The 15,629-nt window shown below is 36.0% G+C and overlaps 1 protein-coding gene and 1 pseudogene across 4 annotated transcripts in view; one reads left to right on the top strand and one right to left on the bottom strand.

Moving 5' to 3' along the window:
* The window catches only part of METTL25 (methyltransferase like 25), a 182,168-nt gene that overhangs the window by 76,113 nt on the left and 90,426 nt on the right, over window positions 1-15,629 (bottom strand). For all 4 annotated transcript variants that reach the window (XM_088025281.1, XM_028105469.2, XM_028105470.2 and 1 more), the window contains exons 9-11: window positions 15,285-15,378; window positions 1,410-1,484; window positions 774-845 (exon numbers count right to left, since the gene is read on the bottom strand). In XM_088025281.1, the coding sequence (XP_087881407.1) occupies window positions 774-845; window positions 1,410-1,484; window positions 15,285-15,378 (241 nt within the window). The remainder of the gene's footprint in view (window positions 1-773; window positions 846-1,409; window positions 1,485-15,284; window positions 15,379-15,629) is intronic.
* Window positions 10,802-11,626, top strand: LOC114210969 (large ribosomal subunit protein eL6 pseudogene; annotated as a pseudogene).

The raw sequence follows: 15,629 nt of genomic DNA, 5'->3' as shown, positions 1-15,629 counted from the left end.
TGGTAGCTTAAGAAAGTACACAAATCCAAATATTTAAAAATTGCCTTTTTCCATAAAAATACAAATTAGAACAGAAGCAAACATTTATTAAAATCCATTTGTTCCAAATAGCCTGTTGAAAAGAACTAAAACTACTCACTATGATAAAACAAAATTCTTAAAATAAAGTACTTAATGATGGAAACTTAAGGCTGAATCCACGTATGGGTTTAATTTAAATAGTTCACATAACTATTCTGATCACAGCTCAGAGTAAAATCTGCAAAAAAACATTTTCCCTAAAGATAACCAAGAAAACAATTTTTGGGGGCATTCAACATAGGTAAAACAAACATGACTAGGAAAAGAACAAAAGTAATTTGCACTGATCAGAAAGAAGTTTTTATACTGCAGAGTACATATGTCCAAAATCCCAAAGTGATTTAAAAGGTAAATTCTTATAAAATGAAAATATACATACTATCTTTTATATCTGGCCTTTATTAATTTTGGCTATATAATATGTCATATACGATTCTTGTGTTTACTGCCTACTGTATAGTAATTACCATACAATTAAAGAATAAAACTTTTATTATAGCAGCCTTGCTGAAAACATCTGTTGTACATATGTTTATGTTTAAAAAGAGATAGGATGAATATTTAAACTTGGAAAATATAATGAGAAAAATTATCTGACTAGTTTTATGTAAAAGAAACTTATCCTAGATATAAGTGGATCCATTTACTGGATTTAATGAAGATATTATGTATTTTAAAATGTCATGATTTACCTGTTCTTTCAGGTAGCAAAGTCGATCTAGAAGAATCAATGTCTCTATACAAGGAGCCAGAACAACTTTCAACTAAAAGAAAGAACAAGATAGGTTGGCAGAACTTAAAAAAAAAAAAAAAGACTAGCTTAACACTTATGTTTAAGAAAATATATCTACAGAAATTTATATAAGGCCAAATCTCCAGTACCAATTGTATATCTTCAGAAAATGAATACTGCAGAGATCAAAAGTTTTTCTTTAATGATAATAGGAAAAGAATGTCCTTTGAATGACTTTGAGGTAGAATCCAAAGGCAGTCATACATATGTGATAGAGAGCTTTCAAAGGTAGTAAGAGTAAAATTCATTAAAAGGAATGCTTGTGAAATAACTGCATTGAGACCAATATGTGTTCAAAGAACTCTGAAATTTCTTTCTGTGCATTTATGATACACTTTAAGAGAAATCTACCATGTGTTCTCTTTATTACATTACTGACACCTAATATAGTTCTGAAATAGGAAATGATCCAAAAGCGTTTTTCTGCAGTAAGAGAAAAACAACATAGATTGGTTGGTCCCATAATAAAATTTAATAGAACCCTATTTAAGTCTAGCAACATACCCAATTTAATAGGTTTAATTCTGAGATTTACCATATTAAAAGCTTCCAGCTCATTCATTCTAGGCTTATACTTCTCGTAGTAGTCCATTATAACTCTTTCTGGCAGCTTCAAGATAAAACAACAACAAGAAATTTAACAACAGTTAAAAAAAAGTTTTTCTTTAGCAAACATACCTCTAAGTAAAATCAACGTAACAATTTAAAACAAACTTCAGTGTCTGAAGAACTCTAAGGATACGCATGGAACAAGTCAATATAAGTTCTTTCGTTAATATCTTCTGTACCTCGTTTATTTAGCATATCATAAATAAAACCAGCATTAACATCCTACTGATATTGTTTAATTTCAGCAAGTACATGAAATATTTACTTTCACTTGTTTCTATGCGTGTAATACATAGGAGCTCAATAAACATTTTTTTGAGTAAAATTAAGATTTAAAATGATGTACCTATATGTCCTAGAGAATAAGTTTCAAAGGCAACAAGAACACAATAAGGACATATGTTCATATTTAAGGTAATTTCCTCTAACATCCACTTAACAAATCCATCAACAAGCATTACTTGCTGATTTTTTTTCAAAACCATAGATGCCTATAGTACACTGAACACTTGTGGTTTGCAGGCCGCTTTTTACAACACATATGCTTCTGTTCACACCAGCAGAACTTTGTTTACTGAGTCAAATGTATTTGTTCCTAAACTTGATATAAGTAAATATTACATAAAGAATGAAATATTAATGCAAAAGGAGAAGTTTTTTCTATAAATTGGATGCCTTTGTGAAAGGCTTGATAAAGGAAAGCCATCAGAAGAAACGGCTGTCAAATTACATATGGTGAAAGCAAATGAAAGACTGGATAAAAAGGAGTAAAAAATCCGAAAGGATTTGTATTCAGATTTTTTTGCAAATGTCTAAATGACTTTATTATTTTTTTCAAAGCCCTTATTCTTTTTCTTACTGCACTAAATTTCTTTTGAACTTAGAAAGCACAAAAAGGTAACAGTGAAAAGTGAGGTTTTTGTCTCATTCAATTTCTAGTGCAGCCTTCCAGAAAAGATTTCTCCCTTGGTATAGAATCCAAGCAGATTATAACTCCTTCCCCAACCCTTTTTAAAATTTTGCCCATCTTTCAATCAAATGAGTATCTCCTGAACCAATTTTTTGCAGTAATGTATATCAGACTGGATCCAGGCCTGAACTTCAAGCCAGCAAAAATTCTCATCTTACAAAATTGTGTGTGTGTGAATTATAGCCTTTATTTAGTCTTTACTTCTCTCCTGCCACCTGAGATCAGCAGTTACAGGACAACTCAGAACTCATAATCTTTTTTTAATCCTGCTCCACCAGCACATTGCTTCCTGTAAATATGGTTTTTCAATGTGATTCCATGGGTTCTCCAATATTCTTTGTTTCTCTTTTATGCCCAATTGGGAAGCACTACCCTGGTCACCAATTGCATTTGTTCCAAACTAGGAATGGTTGATTTGGCTCCTCAGCATATTCCACTTTAGAGAACTGTGTTCTGTTGGTTTTGCCGGGGATCTGTAACCCTGGAAATTTTCTCTTGGTATCTTTCTGCATTCCTCTTTACCTTCATTGTGCTTCATAATACACGTGATTTGAGATTCAACATGTTTTCTGATTTTGTCAAAGAAGGAGTTTGTGTTTTGGTTTCTCTTTGCTAGTTTTGTGTGATTCTAAAGAATAATGGAAGTCTGTTGTTTAAGTGAACCAAAGCTGGACACTGTAGACTGATACACTGTTGTTAGCTGAAGTCCACACTATCTCAGCCAGGTAATCACTGTCAACATCAATGATGATAATATTAATAGATACCGTTGAGGGATACCTGGGTGGCTCAGTCGGTTAAGTGCCTGCCTTCGGCTCGTCAAGATCCCAGGGTTCTGGGATCGAGTCCTGCAGCAGGCTCCTTGCTTAGCGGGGAGCCTGCTTCTCCCCCTGCTTGTCCTCTCTCTGACAAATAAATAAACAAAATCTTTGGAAAAAAAATAGATACCCTTGATATGTCAGGAACATGGCATTCTATTTTTGTGGTCTTCCTCTCAAAAACCCTTAACCACAATCCAATTATGAGGAAAACATCTGCAAATCCAAATGAAGGAATATTCTACAAAATGTCTGACCAGTACTCCTCAAAACTCTCAAGGTCATCAAAAATAAGGTAAGTCTGAGAAACCGTCACAACCAACAGGACTAAATGCAGTGTGATATCCTGGATAGGATTGTGGAACTAAAAAGACATTAGGTAAAAACTAAGGAATTCTGAATAAAATATGGACTTTAGCTAACAACAGTGTATCAGTCTCTGGTTCACTGGTTCTCGCGTACTTTTCATTAAAATGTTATTAGGTGTGGTTTTTACATATAATATTGACATATTGCTTTTGATCTCAATTTAAAAGTATAATTGTTAACCCTTGTTTTGTTCTTTTCTCAAATGTAATTGCTACAAATCTATACATGATAAGTTACAGGACACTTTATTATTAACAGTATGCTCATTTTGAGGATAATTTGAGGTGGTTTATAATATGATGAATAAAAATGTATCAACAGTAGGCCGTTAAAGAAAGGATAAACTCTCAAAGGTGTGCAGGAGAAAAACATGATACCTAGTCCCCTAGCTAAGGACAGCTGCTGGAATCAAGCATAAATGTACATTCGAGCCTCCTGATAGCTAAGGCAAAAAAACAAATAAGTTGAGTGTTCTTTGGAGGAGATTGTCCTATCATGAAAAATTGAATTATTATGTAGATTTTTATGTAACAGAACCTAGATGATATGAAAAAGCCTTGAGATATTGTCTTTACTGAATGTCCAAAAATACCCTCATACCAAATACATTAGGACTCTGAATGCCTCTAAAACCCAAGCCCTATTTTATTGTGTTTCTGCCCAGTCACTGCTTGGGGAAAGAGTCCTAGGCTGCAACTTATGTAAAAATCCTCCTGCAGGTACAGTTTCCCCTTTTCTACCTCTCTCACCTCATTTGATTTAGGGTATTTGTTTACAAAAATTCTATCCAAACAGCTGTGAAAGCAATCAAATGAATCAACTAGATCCTCTTTTTCTGGGTCAGGAGGGTGGGTGCTATGCAGAGAGGGGAAGTGATAAAAGCGATATACAAAGTTTGCTCCAGATGGGAAGCAGAGTCATGAATAAACAACTTATCAATAAGCAAGAATCTGGAGAGAAAAATTATCTAGAACAAAAAGTGAAATAGCTGCTGGTTCAGAGCTCTCATTAACAAAATACATTCTGAGGAGACTAGGCTGTACCTCACTTTCTTGGTTTTTGTGAAGCCAAGAGATCTGTCTTTCTTATAAGTATATGTATTCCTAGACTAGCCTCCCACAAATTATTTAGAAAACCTGAGTAAATCTTTATTTCTTGCAATCAAATGACCACATATCTTCCTTCTTAAAACCATAATAAAAGCAAACAATTTAATCATAACTCTAATAATGCCTCCCTACAGGGATGAATTACTATAGGCATAGGGTTGTAAACAGTGGAATATAGTTCTTTAATGATGTGATTTGACATAGAGATTTATGACAACACACATACATCCAGAGGGTATCACACTAAGTGAAATAAGTCAGACTGAGAAAGAAAAATACCATGTGATTTTACTCATGTGGAATCTAAGAAAACAAATGAATAAACAAACAAAAAGCAGAATCAGACCTATCAAATACGGAGAACAAACTGATGGTTTCTAGATGGGAGGGGGGTGGGCAAAATGGGTAAAGGGGATACCGGCATGAAGCAGTCACTGGAATAAAAGGAAGAGCGTACAGCACGTAGCCAATGGTGCTGTAATAGTGTACAGTGTTGTACAGTGACACATGGCAGCTACCCTGGCGAGCTCGGCATCACCGTATAAAGAAACTGAATCCCTACACTGTATACCTGAGAGTAACAGAACACTGTGTGTCAACTTTACTCAAATAAAAAAATTAAAGAAACAAGATAGGGCTTGGGTATCTAGAATGTGGATGGCTAGTATGTGCTTTAAAAGTAGGGAGTGGGGTTTAGTACAGAGTTCTTTACTGTTACTGAAGACAGACCAAGAAATCATGGAACATTCCTGAGATACTATAGGTAATTCAACTGCAGCTGTTGGGGGATTCAAGGCCACATTCTGAAGTAATGAGACTTAACTGAGAGAAAATTAGAAGGCATAATAGGTAAGGATTAGGGTTTTATCATTACGAATCAGAACTCTGCTGAGAATCTAAAAAACATACTGGACAGGTCACATGATCTCTAGCTTAAGGGGGGGGGGGAAGCACTCAATACTGAACAAAGGGGAAAACTAGAAATTTAAAGCCTGAAGATGAAGCTGTGTTGGAAGACAGTGATGAAATCAGGGTACCAGAAGCAAAGGCAAGGATTTGAGCAGTGTTCTGGACAAATCCTACTGCTGCCATGGTTAGACTTCTGAGGTCCCATAACATGTCTGGATTTGCACTTGGAAAAAGCTCATGCACTTTCTGATTTCCAAACAGGACTCTCTTTAAAGCTCCCATAACTCTTTAGTACTTACCTGACTGCATGAAAAGGAACCGCACATATGCCTATACATAGGATGAAAAGTTTCCTAAAGAAGAAGTATTTGAGCTGCTTAAGCCCTTGAACAAACTACTCAGTTAAAGTCATAGTCTTGTCACATACATCAACCTGTTCTGCTAGATACAAAATATACAAATGACATTCCTGCAATAAAATAAACTCTTCAGAGCTCTCAGATCCTGGTAGGGGAGATCAGAACTACTGAGTTTCTGGAAAGGGGAATAATTTACTACATAGTTCCCAGAAAAGTGATCTCCAAATCACTGTCTTATGATTTTTTTTTTTTCCTCCCAAGGTTCACTGAAAGTTCAGGATAACCTTCCAATTAATTTTGTTCTGAACTTTTTTCTTCCTTCCTTCCTTCCTGAACTGGAAGAACTTGGCACACAAAATCATTATACAAGAAGTTTTACATCCATGGTGTTTTTGACTATTACAATCTATAAACCAATAGTAAAGAGATGGTCTGCTATGACACTTAAAAAAAGTATTATTAAAATGGGATCCTTCACTGCTATTTTCCAATAGGAAAAAATCAAGTTCATTAAGGTATGAATTCTAATGTGGAGCACCTTTCTATAAAGAAGCATTAGAAAAGATGGTCTGAGGCGCACCTAGGTGGCTCAGTGGGTTAGGCTTCTGTCTTCAGCTTAGGTCATGATCCCAGGGTCCTGGGATTGAGCCTTGTATCAGGCTCCCTGCTCAGCAGGGAGTCTGCTTCTCCCTCTCCCTCTGCCCCGCCCCCCTGCTCGAGCTCACTCTCACTCTTTCTCAAATAAATAAAATCTTTATTTTTTTAAAGATTTTATTTATTTGACAGAGACAGAGAGACAGCGAGAGAGTGAACAAAAGCAGGGTAGTGGGAGAGGGAGAAGCAGGCTCCCCACTGAGCAGGGAGCCCAATGCGGGGCTCGATCCCAGGACCCTGGGATCGTGACCTGAGCCGAAGGCAGATGCTCAACGACTGAGACACCCAGGCATCCCATAAATAAAATGTTTAAAAGAAAAAGAAAAATTGGTTTGAATATAAACTATACTGATGTTCTACATGCTTGCTGTACTGTTTTCCTAAAATGTAGAATTATAATTACAAAATGTGGACAATGATTAATATTTTGTAAGGCAAAAGGATGTTTGATTAGTAGATAGGGAATCTCTCCAAATGTGGCTTTTGACAGTTGGTAGCCAGGGCTTTGGCAGGTAAATCACAGTCAGTAGGGGTGTCAAGGTTACTGGCAGCACAAAGGTACACTTACTGTATCAGACTGATAGGCAGGCTTAGGCTGGGCCACAGTATCTCTGAGCAAAATATCTAGTAAAGGCCTCTAAAAAGACCTGAAACAACTTCTGTCCTTTACCAGAAGAGGTTTATCTTCTCTAATTGGCTCCCACCCTTCTCAATATTAATGCAGGCTGTATTTTTAATTCTCCAAAAACTTTTATTGCTTTTACTTTGTGTGAGGTTCACTTCCCTTGGGTTTGGTGGTTTCAGGTTTCCAAATTTTTTTTTAAAAAAATTAAAGCTTCAGAAAGTGCTATGAACATTTATATACGCACTACTTAGATTCACCTATCATTACTATTTTGCTACATTCATTTTAACCATCCATCCATCTTTATTATTGTTATTATTGCTGATCCATTTGAAAGTAATTACAAATGTCAAGACTCTTCATCCCTAAATGCTTCAGCAAGTAGATCCTAGGAACAAGATATGCTCTTACATAACTGCAATAATCAAGTTTAGTAATTTAACATTGATCAAATATTGTTATCTGTTATATAGTCCATATTGAAATTTTACCATTTGTCCTAACAACGTCTTTTATAGTCCCCCACCCTTTTTAAAAAAATATTTAATTTTTAAGAGTATTTTTATTTATTTTTGAGAGAGAGAGCTAGAACAAGTGTGGTGGGGGAGGGGCAGAGAGAGAAGCAGGCTCCCCAAAGAGCAGGGAGCCTGATGCGGGACTCGGTCCCAGGACCCTCGGATCATGACCTGAGCCAAAGGGAGATGCTTAACCGAATAAGCCAGCCAGGTGCCCCCCACCACCTTTTTTAAGCATCCAGTCTGGAATGGAGCATTAGTATTTCTAATCACATTTAATCTGGAACAGTTCCTCAACTCTTCTTTGTCTTTCATGAAATTGATATATTTTTTTAAATTGAAGAATTGACATACAATATGCTATTAGTTTCAGGTATACAAAATAGTAATTTAACATTTATACACATTACAAAATGGTCACCGCAATAAGTCTAGTTACCATCTGTCACCATAAGAAGTTGTTATATTATTGACCATATTCCCTATATTACATCCCTGTATCTTATATACTTTATAACTGAAAAATTGTACCACCTAATTCCCTTCAACTATTCTCTGCATCCTCCCGCTCCCTTTCCCTCTGGCAACCACCAATTTGTTCTCTGTACCTATGAGTCTGTTTCTGTTTTGTTTGCTCTTTTTTTTTTTTAGATTCCACATATAAGTGAAATTATATGGTGTTTATCTTTCTCTGACTTATTTCACTTATAAGTTATTTCACTTAAATTCATAATACCCTCTAGGTCCATGCATGTTGCAAATGGCAAGATTTCATGCTCTTTAATGGTTGAGTAATATTCCATTGTGTATATATACCATATCTTCTTTATCCATTCATCTATTTATGAACATTTAGGTGCTTCTACATCTTGGCTACTATAAATAATGCTGTGATGAACATAGGGGTGCATATGTCTTTTTGAATTAGTGTTTTCATTTTCCTTTTTTTCTCAGATAAATACCTAGAAGTGGAATTGCTGGATTGTATGGTAGTTCTATTTTTAATTTTTTTAAGACTTATTTATTTTAGAGAGAGAGAGTGCTTGTGTGTGAGTGTGGGGAGGGGCAGAAGGAGAGAATCTTCAAGCAGACTCCCCGCTGAGCACAGAGCCCAACTTGGGGCTTGATCTCACAACCCATGAGATCATGACCTGAGTCAAAACCAAGAGTCAGACACTCACCAACCTAGCCACCCAGGCACCCCTATTTTTAACTTTTTGAGGGACCTCATATTGTTTTCCATAGTAACTGCACCAGTTTGCATTCCTACCAACAGTGCACAAGGCTTCCCCTTTCTCCACAACCTAGCCAACACTATTTCTTGTCTTTTTGACAATAGCCACTCTAACAGGTATGAGGTGATATCTCGTGGTTTTAATTTGCATTTCCCTGATGGTTAGTGATGTTGAGCATCATTTCATGTGTCTGCTGACCATCTGTATGTTTTCTCTAAAAAAATATCTATTTAGGTCCTCTGCCCATTTTTTAATCAGCTTGTTTTTTTTTGATATTGAGTTGTATGAGTTCTTTACATATTTTGGATGTTAACCCCTTATCAGATACATCATTTCTGAATATCTTCTCCCACCTGTAGGTTGCCTTTTCCTTGATGGTTGATGGTTCCCTTCATTATCTGACACTGACACATTTTGAAAAGGCCAGTTACCTGGGTGTTTTCTCATGAGTAGATTCAAGTTACGCATTTTGGGCAGGAATATTACGTAAGTGATGCTATATCTTCTTCAAAGCATTGCATTTTGAGGCAGATGATTTCAGTTTGTTCATTATTGGTGATGCTAACTTTGAAGGCTGATCTACTTTTTGAAATGAATAAACAATCTGTGGGAAGTACTGTGAGTCTGTGTAAATATCCTGTTCCCCCACAAATGTTTTACCCAATGGTTTTAATCCCTTGATGATTCTCCTGTGAATCAATTATTACCATGGTGGTTGCAAAAAGCAGCCAGAATTTACTTATGGGTATAATGCAAATGTTAAAGGAATTCAATCTATATCACTTATGGATATATTACCACATGGAAGAGGTCATGAGCTCTCTACACTTGTTGGATTTCCCGTGAAATAATTCCTGCCCTCTCACCTGTATTTAAACCACCTGGTGATTATTCTTAGCTCTGATAAATCTCTGATTTAACATCCAAAGATCAGTTTACTTGGCCTCTCCACATGTACCCACTCCTTTAGTCTCATCTCTCACTGCTGCCTTTCATGCTGGCTTTGTGCTCCAGCAGTGTTTAGTTCAGAATCATGTTTCTCATATCTCTGTGTTTTTGCACAAGCAACCCCACCCCAGCACCTGCAATTAATTCCTTGCTCCCTACTTGCCCACCTTGTCTGCGTGATGAACTCCTACACATTCCTTCAAGACCACACTAAGGCATGACATATCCTTTGTGAAATCTTCACAGGCAAAGTGAGTTGCTCCTTTCTCTATGCTTCCATCCTACTTTATATATGTGTCTATTGTTGTAGGTCAATGCTATATTATAATCACTTGTTTTCTTTCTAAATGGGTTATATCTTAATTATCTTTGTAGCCCCAGAGTTTATACTGTTCTTAACACATGGGAGATTTTTCAATGTAAGTGTTTGTTGATGAATAAGTAAATCATTTTGGTCTCAAAAGTTTTCCTTTTGAATTTCCATTTTGGAAACATATATCTAAGAATATTTTTCTAAATTCTCCTTTACTGCTCTTTTTTTAAATTTAATTTTATTATGTTATGTTAGTCACCATACATCATTAGTTTCTGATGTAGTGATTCATGATTCACTATTTTCGTTTAACACCCAGTGCTCCGTTCAGTACGTGCCCTCTTTAATACCCATCACCAGGCTAACCCATCCTCCCACCCCCTCCCCTCTAGAACCCTCAGTTTGTTTCTCAGAGTCCACAGTCTCTCATGGTTCGTGCCCCTCCGATTTCCTCCCCTTCATTTCTCCTTTACTGCTTTTACCCATCTTGCAAGATGGTGGGTAAAAAAACTGAGAAGAAACCTGAAACCAAAGCTGATCCTGGTGGCAAGGTTAAGAAGGGTAACCTCAAGGCTAAAACACCAAAGAAGGAGAAATCCTGTCCTAGTCAGAGGAATTGGCAGATATTCCTGATCGGCTCTGTATTCCATAAAGACCATATACAAGAGGAAGTATTCAGCAGCTAAATTCTGGGCTGAGAAGAAAAAGAAAGAGAAGGTTCTTGCTACTGTCACTAAACCAGTTGGTGGTGACAAGAATGGTGGTACCCGAGTGGTTAAACTTCATAAAATGCCTAGGTATTATCCGACTGAAGATGCACCTTGAAAGATGCTGAGCCACAGTAAAAAACCTTTCAGGCAGCATGTGAGAAAACTGTGAGCAAGTATCACTCCTGGGACCATTCTGATCATCCTCACTGGGTACCACAGAGGCAAGAGGGTGGTTTCCCTGAAGCAACTGAGCAGTGGCTTGCTACTTGTGACTGGACCTCTGGCCCTCAGTTGAGTTCCTCTGTGTAGAACACACCAGAAATCTGTCATTGCCACCTCCACCAAAATTGATCTCAACTGTGAAAATCCCAAAGCATCTCACTGATGCTTACTTCAAGAAGAATTGTGTAAACCCATATCAGAAAGGTGAAATCTTCAACATAGAGAAGGAGAAATATGAGATCACACAGAAGTGCAAGGTTGATCAGAAATCAGAAATTTTGCAAATTCTGCCAAAAATCAAAGCTGTTCCTCAGCTTCAGGGCTATCTAACTATACACTGTGTTTTCTCTCACAAATGGAGTTTATCCTCACAAATTGGTGTTCTAAATTTCTCAAAGAACCTAATTAAATAACTTATCCATTAAAAAAATAAATTATCTTTTACTTACTTCCATTAAAGTTTTAGGTTAGTAGTTTTCAACTCTACCCATTCAACACTACAGATCCTCATCAAATCATCAGTTTTATTGTCTTTATTTTACTTTACGTGAAATTAATTTCAATTATTTGAGTATTCATTATATAACACACAAGTTCTAGAAAATAAGTTTTTCTTTCTCTCTTCTTATAAACAAATACTCCAGCTCATTCTTTGTCTAGCAAATAATATCAATTCTGATGCTTTTAAAATCCAAAGGATATGTGCGTGTTTGCAATTGTGCGTTTGTGTACATGCAGTATAAGCCAGGGCAAAGAGACAGAAAAGCAGAAAAGTAATTACCAATTGACAAAAGAAGGCAAAATGCTATGGACCATGAAGAAATCATGAAAATTGAGGTTTTCTGAAATTGGTGAGATACCCAAGTTTGGGACAGAAGCTAAAGTTTGAAAATACCTAATCTTTCTTTTTACATTTAGGTAAAGCCAATCATTAGGATGTTAATATTTTAGACACTTTTCAAGTCTTATGAAAATGTTTTACAAAGAAGTAACTGAATGTTACAAGAATTTTATTCAATTGTTTCATTCTAAGAAATTCATTCATTATAAACAGTATACTTGCTGATACAAGGTAGTTGATGTTCTGCCACAATTTATTGTTTTCAGTGGTTACAGAGTTAGGCTTAACTTTACTACAGAATCTAAACACTCTCCTTAAATTGACCTATATTTTATACTGGGTTGAAACAATACTGCCTATAAGTGGTTAGAGCTATACAAAAATGAAAGACCCAGCAGGGGACTGTTTTGAATAAAAAGTCTTCAAAATATAGTAACAGAATCACTGCTTCTTCCCCACTTCCTCTCTCCATGTTTCTTGGTGTTAACATGTAAAGTGGCATTTAAAAAAAAGTATGGGGTTTATAATGGAAATATTAGATAACTACAAACTGCATCACTGAGATGACAAATGCTTGAAGACAGTGGACCTCAACTGGGGGTGGGGAGCAGGGATTTTGCCAGGGAATTTTTGGCAATGTCTGGAGACTCTCTTTCTCTTTTAATTAATAATTTTTTTGTCTACCAGTGGGGTGCTACTGCTGACATTTAGTGGGTAGAGATCAGGGATGCTACTAGACATCCTTCAATGCACAGGACAGCCTCCCACAACAAAGACTTATCCAAATGTCAATAGTGCTGCCAAATCCTGCTCTAAGAGAAAATGTCCAATGCTGTCTTTCACAACTGATGATAGGAATTATGGATTAAGCTTGTAAGCTGCGCATAAGCCACGTATAGATCTAGTACATGGAGCTCTGGTCTCCTTTGGAATGATAACTTGTTTGGGAATGTTTTCTGTTTACTTCCATACGTTTAACATGATTTCTTGTAACTGAAAATATATCCAGAGCACATTAAGAGATTTTCTAGACACTTTATTACTACATAGTTTTGAATACTAAGAGATCTGCTTTAAAAGATTAGAAACACATCAAAGCATTCACCATACTTTCCACTATATATCAATAAATGATTATAAATTTAGTCAAAGATCTTTCAAGTATTGTGGTATATTTAACATTTTAAAAAATGGTTTTGATATTTTTCAGTGCTTACTTTTTAGTGCTTGCATGTGAAAATTAATTTCATTTAGAACCATACACAAATCTTTTTACTGAGCTTGTCAAAACTTTAATTTGAGCACTGATACTTCACAATGTGGGAGAAAAATATTAGGAATTTGTATTGGATTGAAAACATAACTTTGGTTTAGGTTTCCAACAACTCTGACCTGACAGATAAAACTTTCTCAATTCCTCTTGCTTAAAATTCAAAAAAATCTCCCACCCCCAAAACATGTACTCATCTATTTCCTTCCTTTCACCAGTACATCCTTTTAAATATTTGTTACGTTGCTATTATGTTGTTCTGTACCTTCTTCCCCCAAAGTCTTCCAGCTTGGGTTTCTTGTTCCTTTTGTCTCCTAACCCATTTTGTCTGACATATTTGTTCTTAATTAGCTTAAATAGTATTATGAGAAAGTCAGTAGGGCACTATTACTGCCTTTATTAACTAATACAAAGAATAATTTAAGACTGATTTTACATGGTGATACTTATCTACATCAGTCTTTTTTTTTTTTCTGTTTTTCATTTCACTTCTCAGTATAGTGGTGGTTAACAGTTGAGGTTTTGATGTTAGCTGAATCTGTGCTCAAGTTCTACCTCTACTACCTGCTAGCCCTTTGACCCTGGGAAAATGACTTGCCTTTTTCTACACCTCTCTTTCTACATCATTACATTGGGAATAATGATAGAATCTACCATAAGTGTTTCCGTGAAGAGTACACGAGATAATGTTGTGATGTTCTTGCACAATAACTACCACATAGCAAGTGCTTAGTAACTATTAGCTATTATTAATATTTCTGTCAGGGGTGCCTGGGTGGCTCAGTTGGTTAAGCATCTGACTCTTGGTTTCATCTCAGGGTCGCCCTGCATGGGGTAATTGAGCCCCGCATCAGGTTCCATACTCAGTGGGGAGTCTGCTCCAGATTCTCTCTCTCTGACCCTCCCTGCCCACACCCCGCTCGCTCTTTCTCTTATCAGTCATATAATAAGCATATTAAGGAACATTTACTACGGTTACTATTAAAGACAAATTTGGGAAGAGAAAGCTATCAGGAAGGATAAGTAACATTTTTTTCTGTTAATACCCTTTAGCTTTGATACAATGTAATCATATCTGTGTTACTTTTTCAAGAAATCCATTTCATTCCTTTAACCATCTATTTTATTCTTTATTTCAATTTATAATCAATTCAAAATACCACAGTGGGGCACTTGGATGGCTCATCAAGTGTCCAACTCTTGATTTTGGTTCAGGTCATGATCTCAGGATTGTGAGAAGGAGCCCTGTGTCTGGCTCCACTCTGGGCATGACCTGCTTAAGATTCTCTCTCCCTCTCTCTGCCCCCCCCCCACAACAAACAAAAACCCAAACCAACAAACACAAAAACCCAAAATACCAGAGTGGTCCAAGTTCAACTTAATACTTTAGTCAATAACTCTGAATTGAAAGTTTATTTTTTTTCCTCAGCATTAGAATATTTATTACTACTAGCCAACTAGCTTACCATTTTATCTTCAACATTAGGTTCTCAATTATTAGCTTGGGCCTCCTCTATGATGTCACCATTTCTCAGGATTCTCCCATTCAAAAAGGCTTTTGAATTTTAAGATTTTTTTATTTTAATTAGTTATACAGTCTTTAAATAAATGCAGTTTATTGTCTTATTGCTCTTGCTTTACCTGTAATTCCCATTTGTTCTGTTATCTTGTTTTTTAACTGTTTTGATTTGAGAACTGGTACGTGGTACCTGAATAAACCTAAGGGGGAGTCTCTCTAGAGACGTAGGACAGCAAACCATCCACACTGACAGGAAAGATGAACTTGGAATAAAGGTAATGGAGGTATGGTCTCAATATGTTTTTCACAAATGGGAGAAAAGTAGAAGGTAAATTATTTTGTATCATCTCAATTCATTACCCCACAGAACTTCTCCTGTTTTGTTTTTTTATGAAAACAACAATCATACACTGACCTTGGACTCATCTAATCCAAGCTTCTTTAGAGACTTTCTGACATAGTCCAGAAAGGAAGAGGATTTTGAATAAATTTTACCCACGTGCCGATCACTGCAAAATAAAGGTGAATCACTTTTTAGTTTTTCCAATTCAAATTACAGATGATTTTAAATTCAATCATGAAATACTTTTAAATACTTTGTGTATATGGCACAAGCTTCAGATTTGACAAAGATGTAGTAATACTTTTGTAAACATTTTTAAATTACATATTATAAAGTGTTTAAGATCTGCTTCTGAGAATTCCTTCAACATACAGCAGTGGAAAACAGTATTTGAAGACAATGCTATGAGAAAGAACT

Source organism: Eumetopias jubatus, unplaced genomic scaffold (assembly GCF_037043125.1).
Source record: "Eumetopias jubatus isolate StellerSeaLion01/CBP00866 unplaced genomic scaffold, mEumJub1_p1.0 scaffold_8, whole genome shotgun sequence".
NCBI lineage: Eukaryota > Metazoa > Chordata > Mammalia > Carnivora > Otariidae > Eumetopias > Eumetopias jubatus.
The sequence above is the reverse complement of the archived record's forward strand: the minus strand, read 5'-3'. Positions and strand labels throughout refer to the sequence as shown.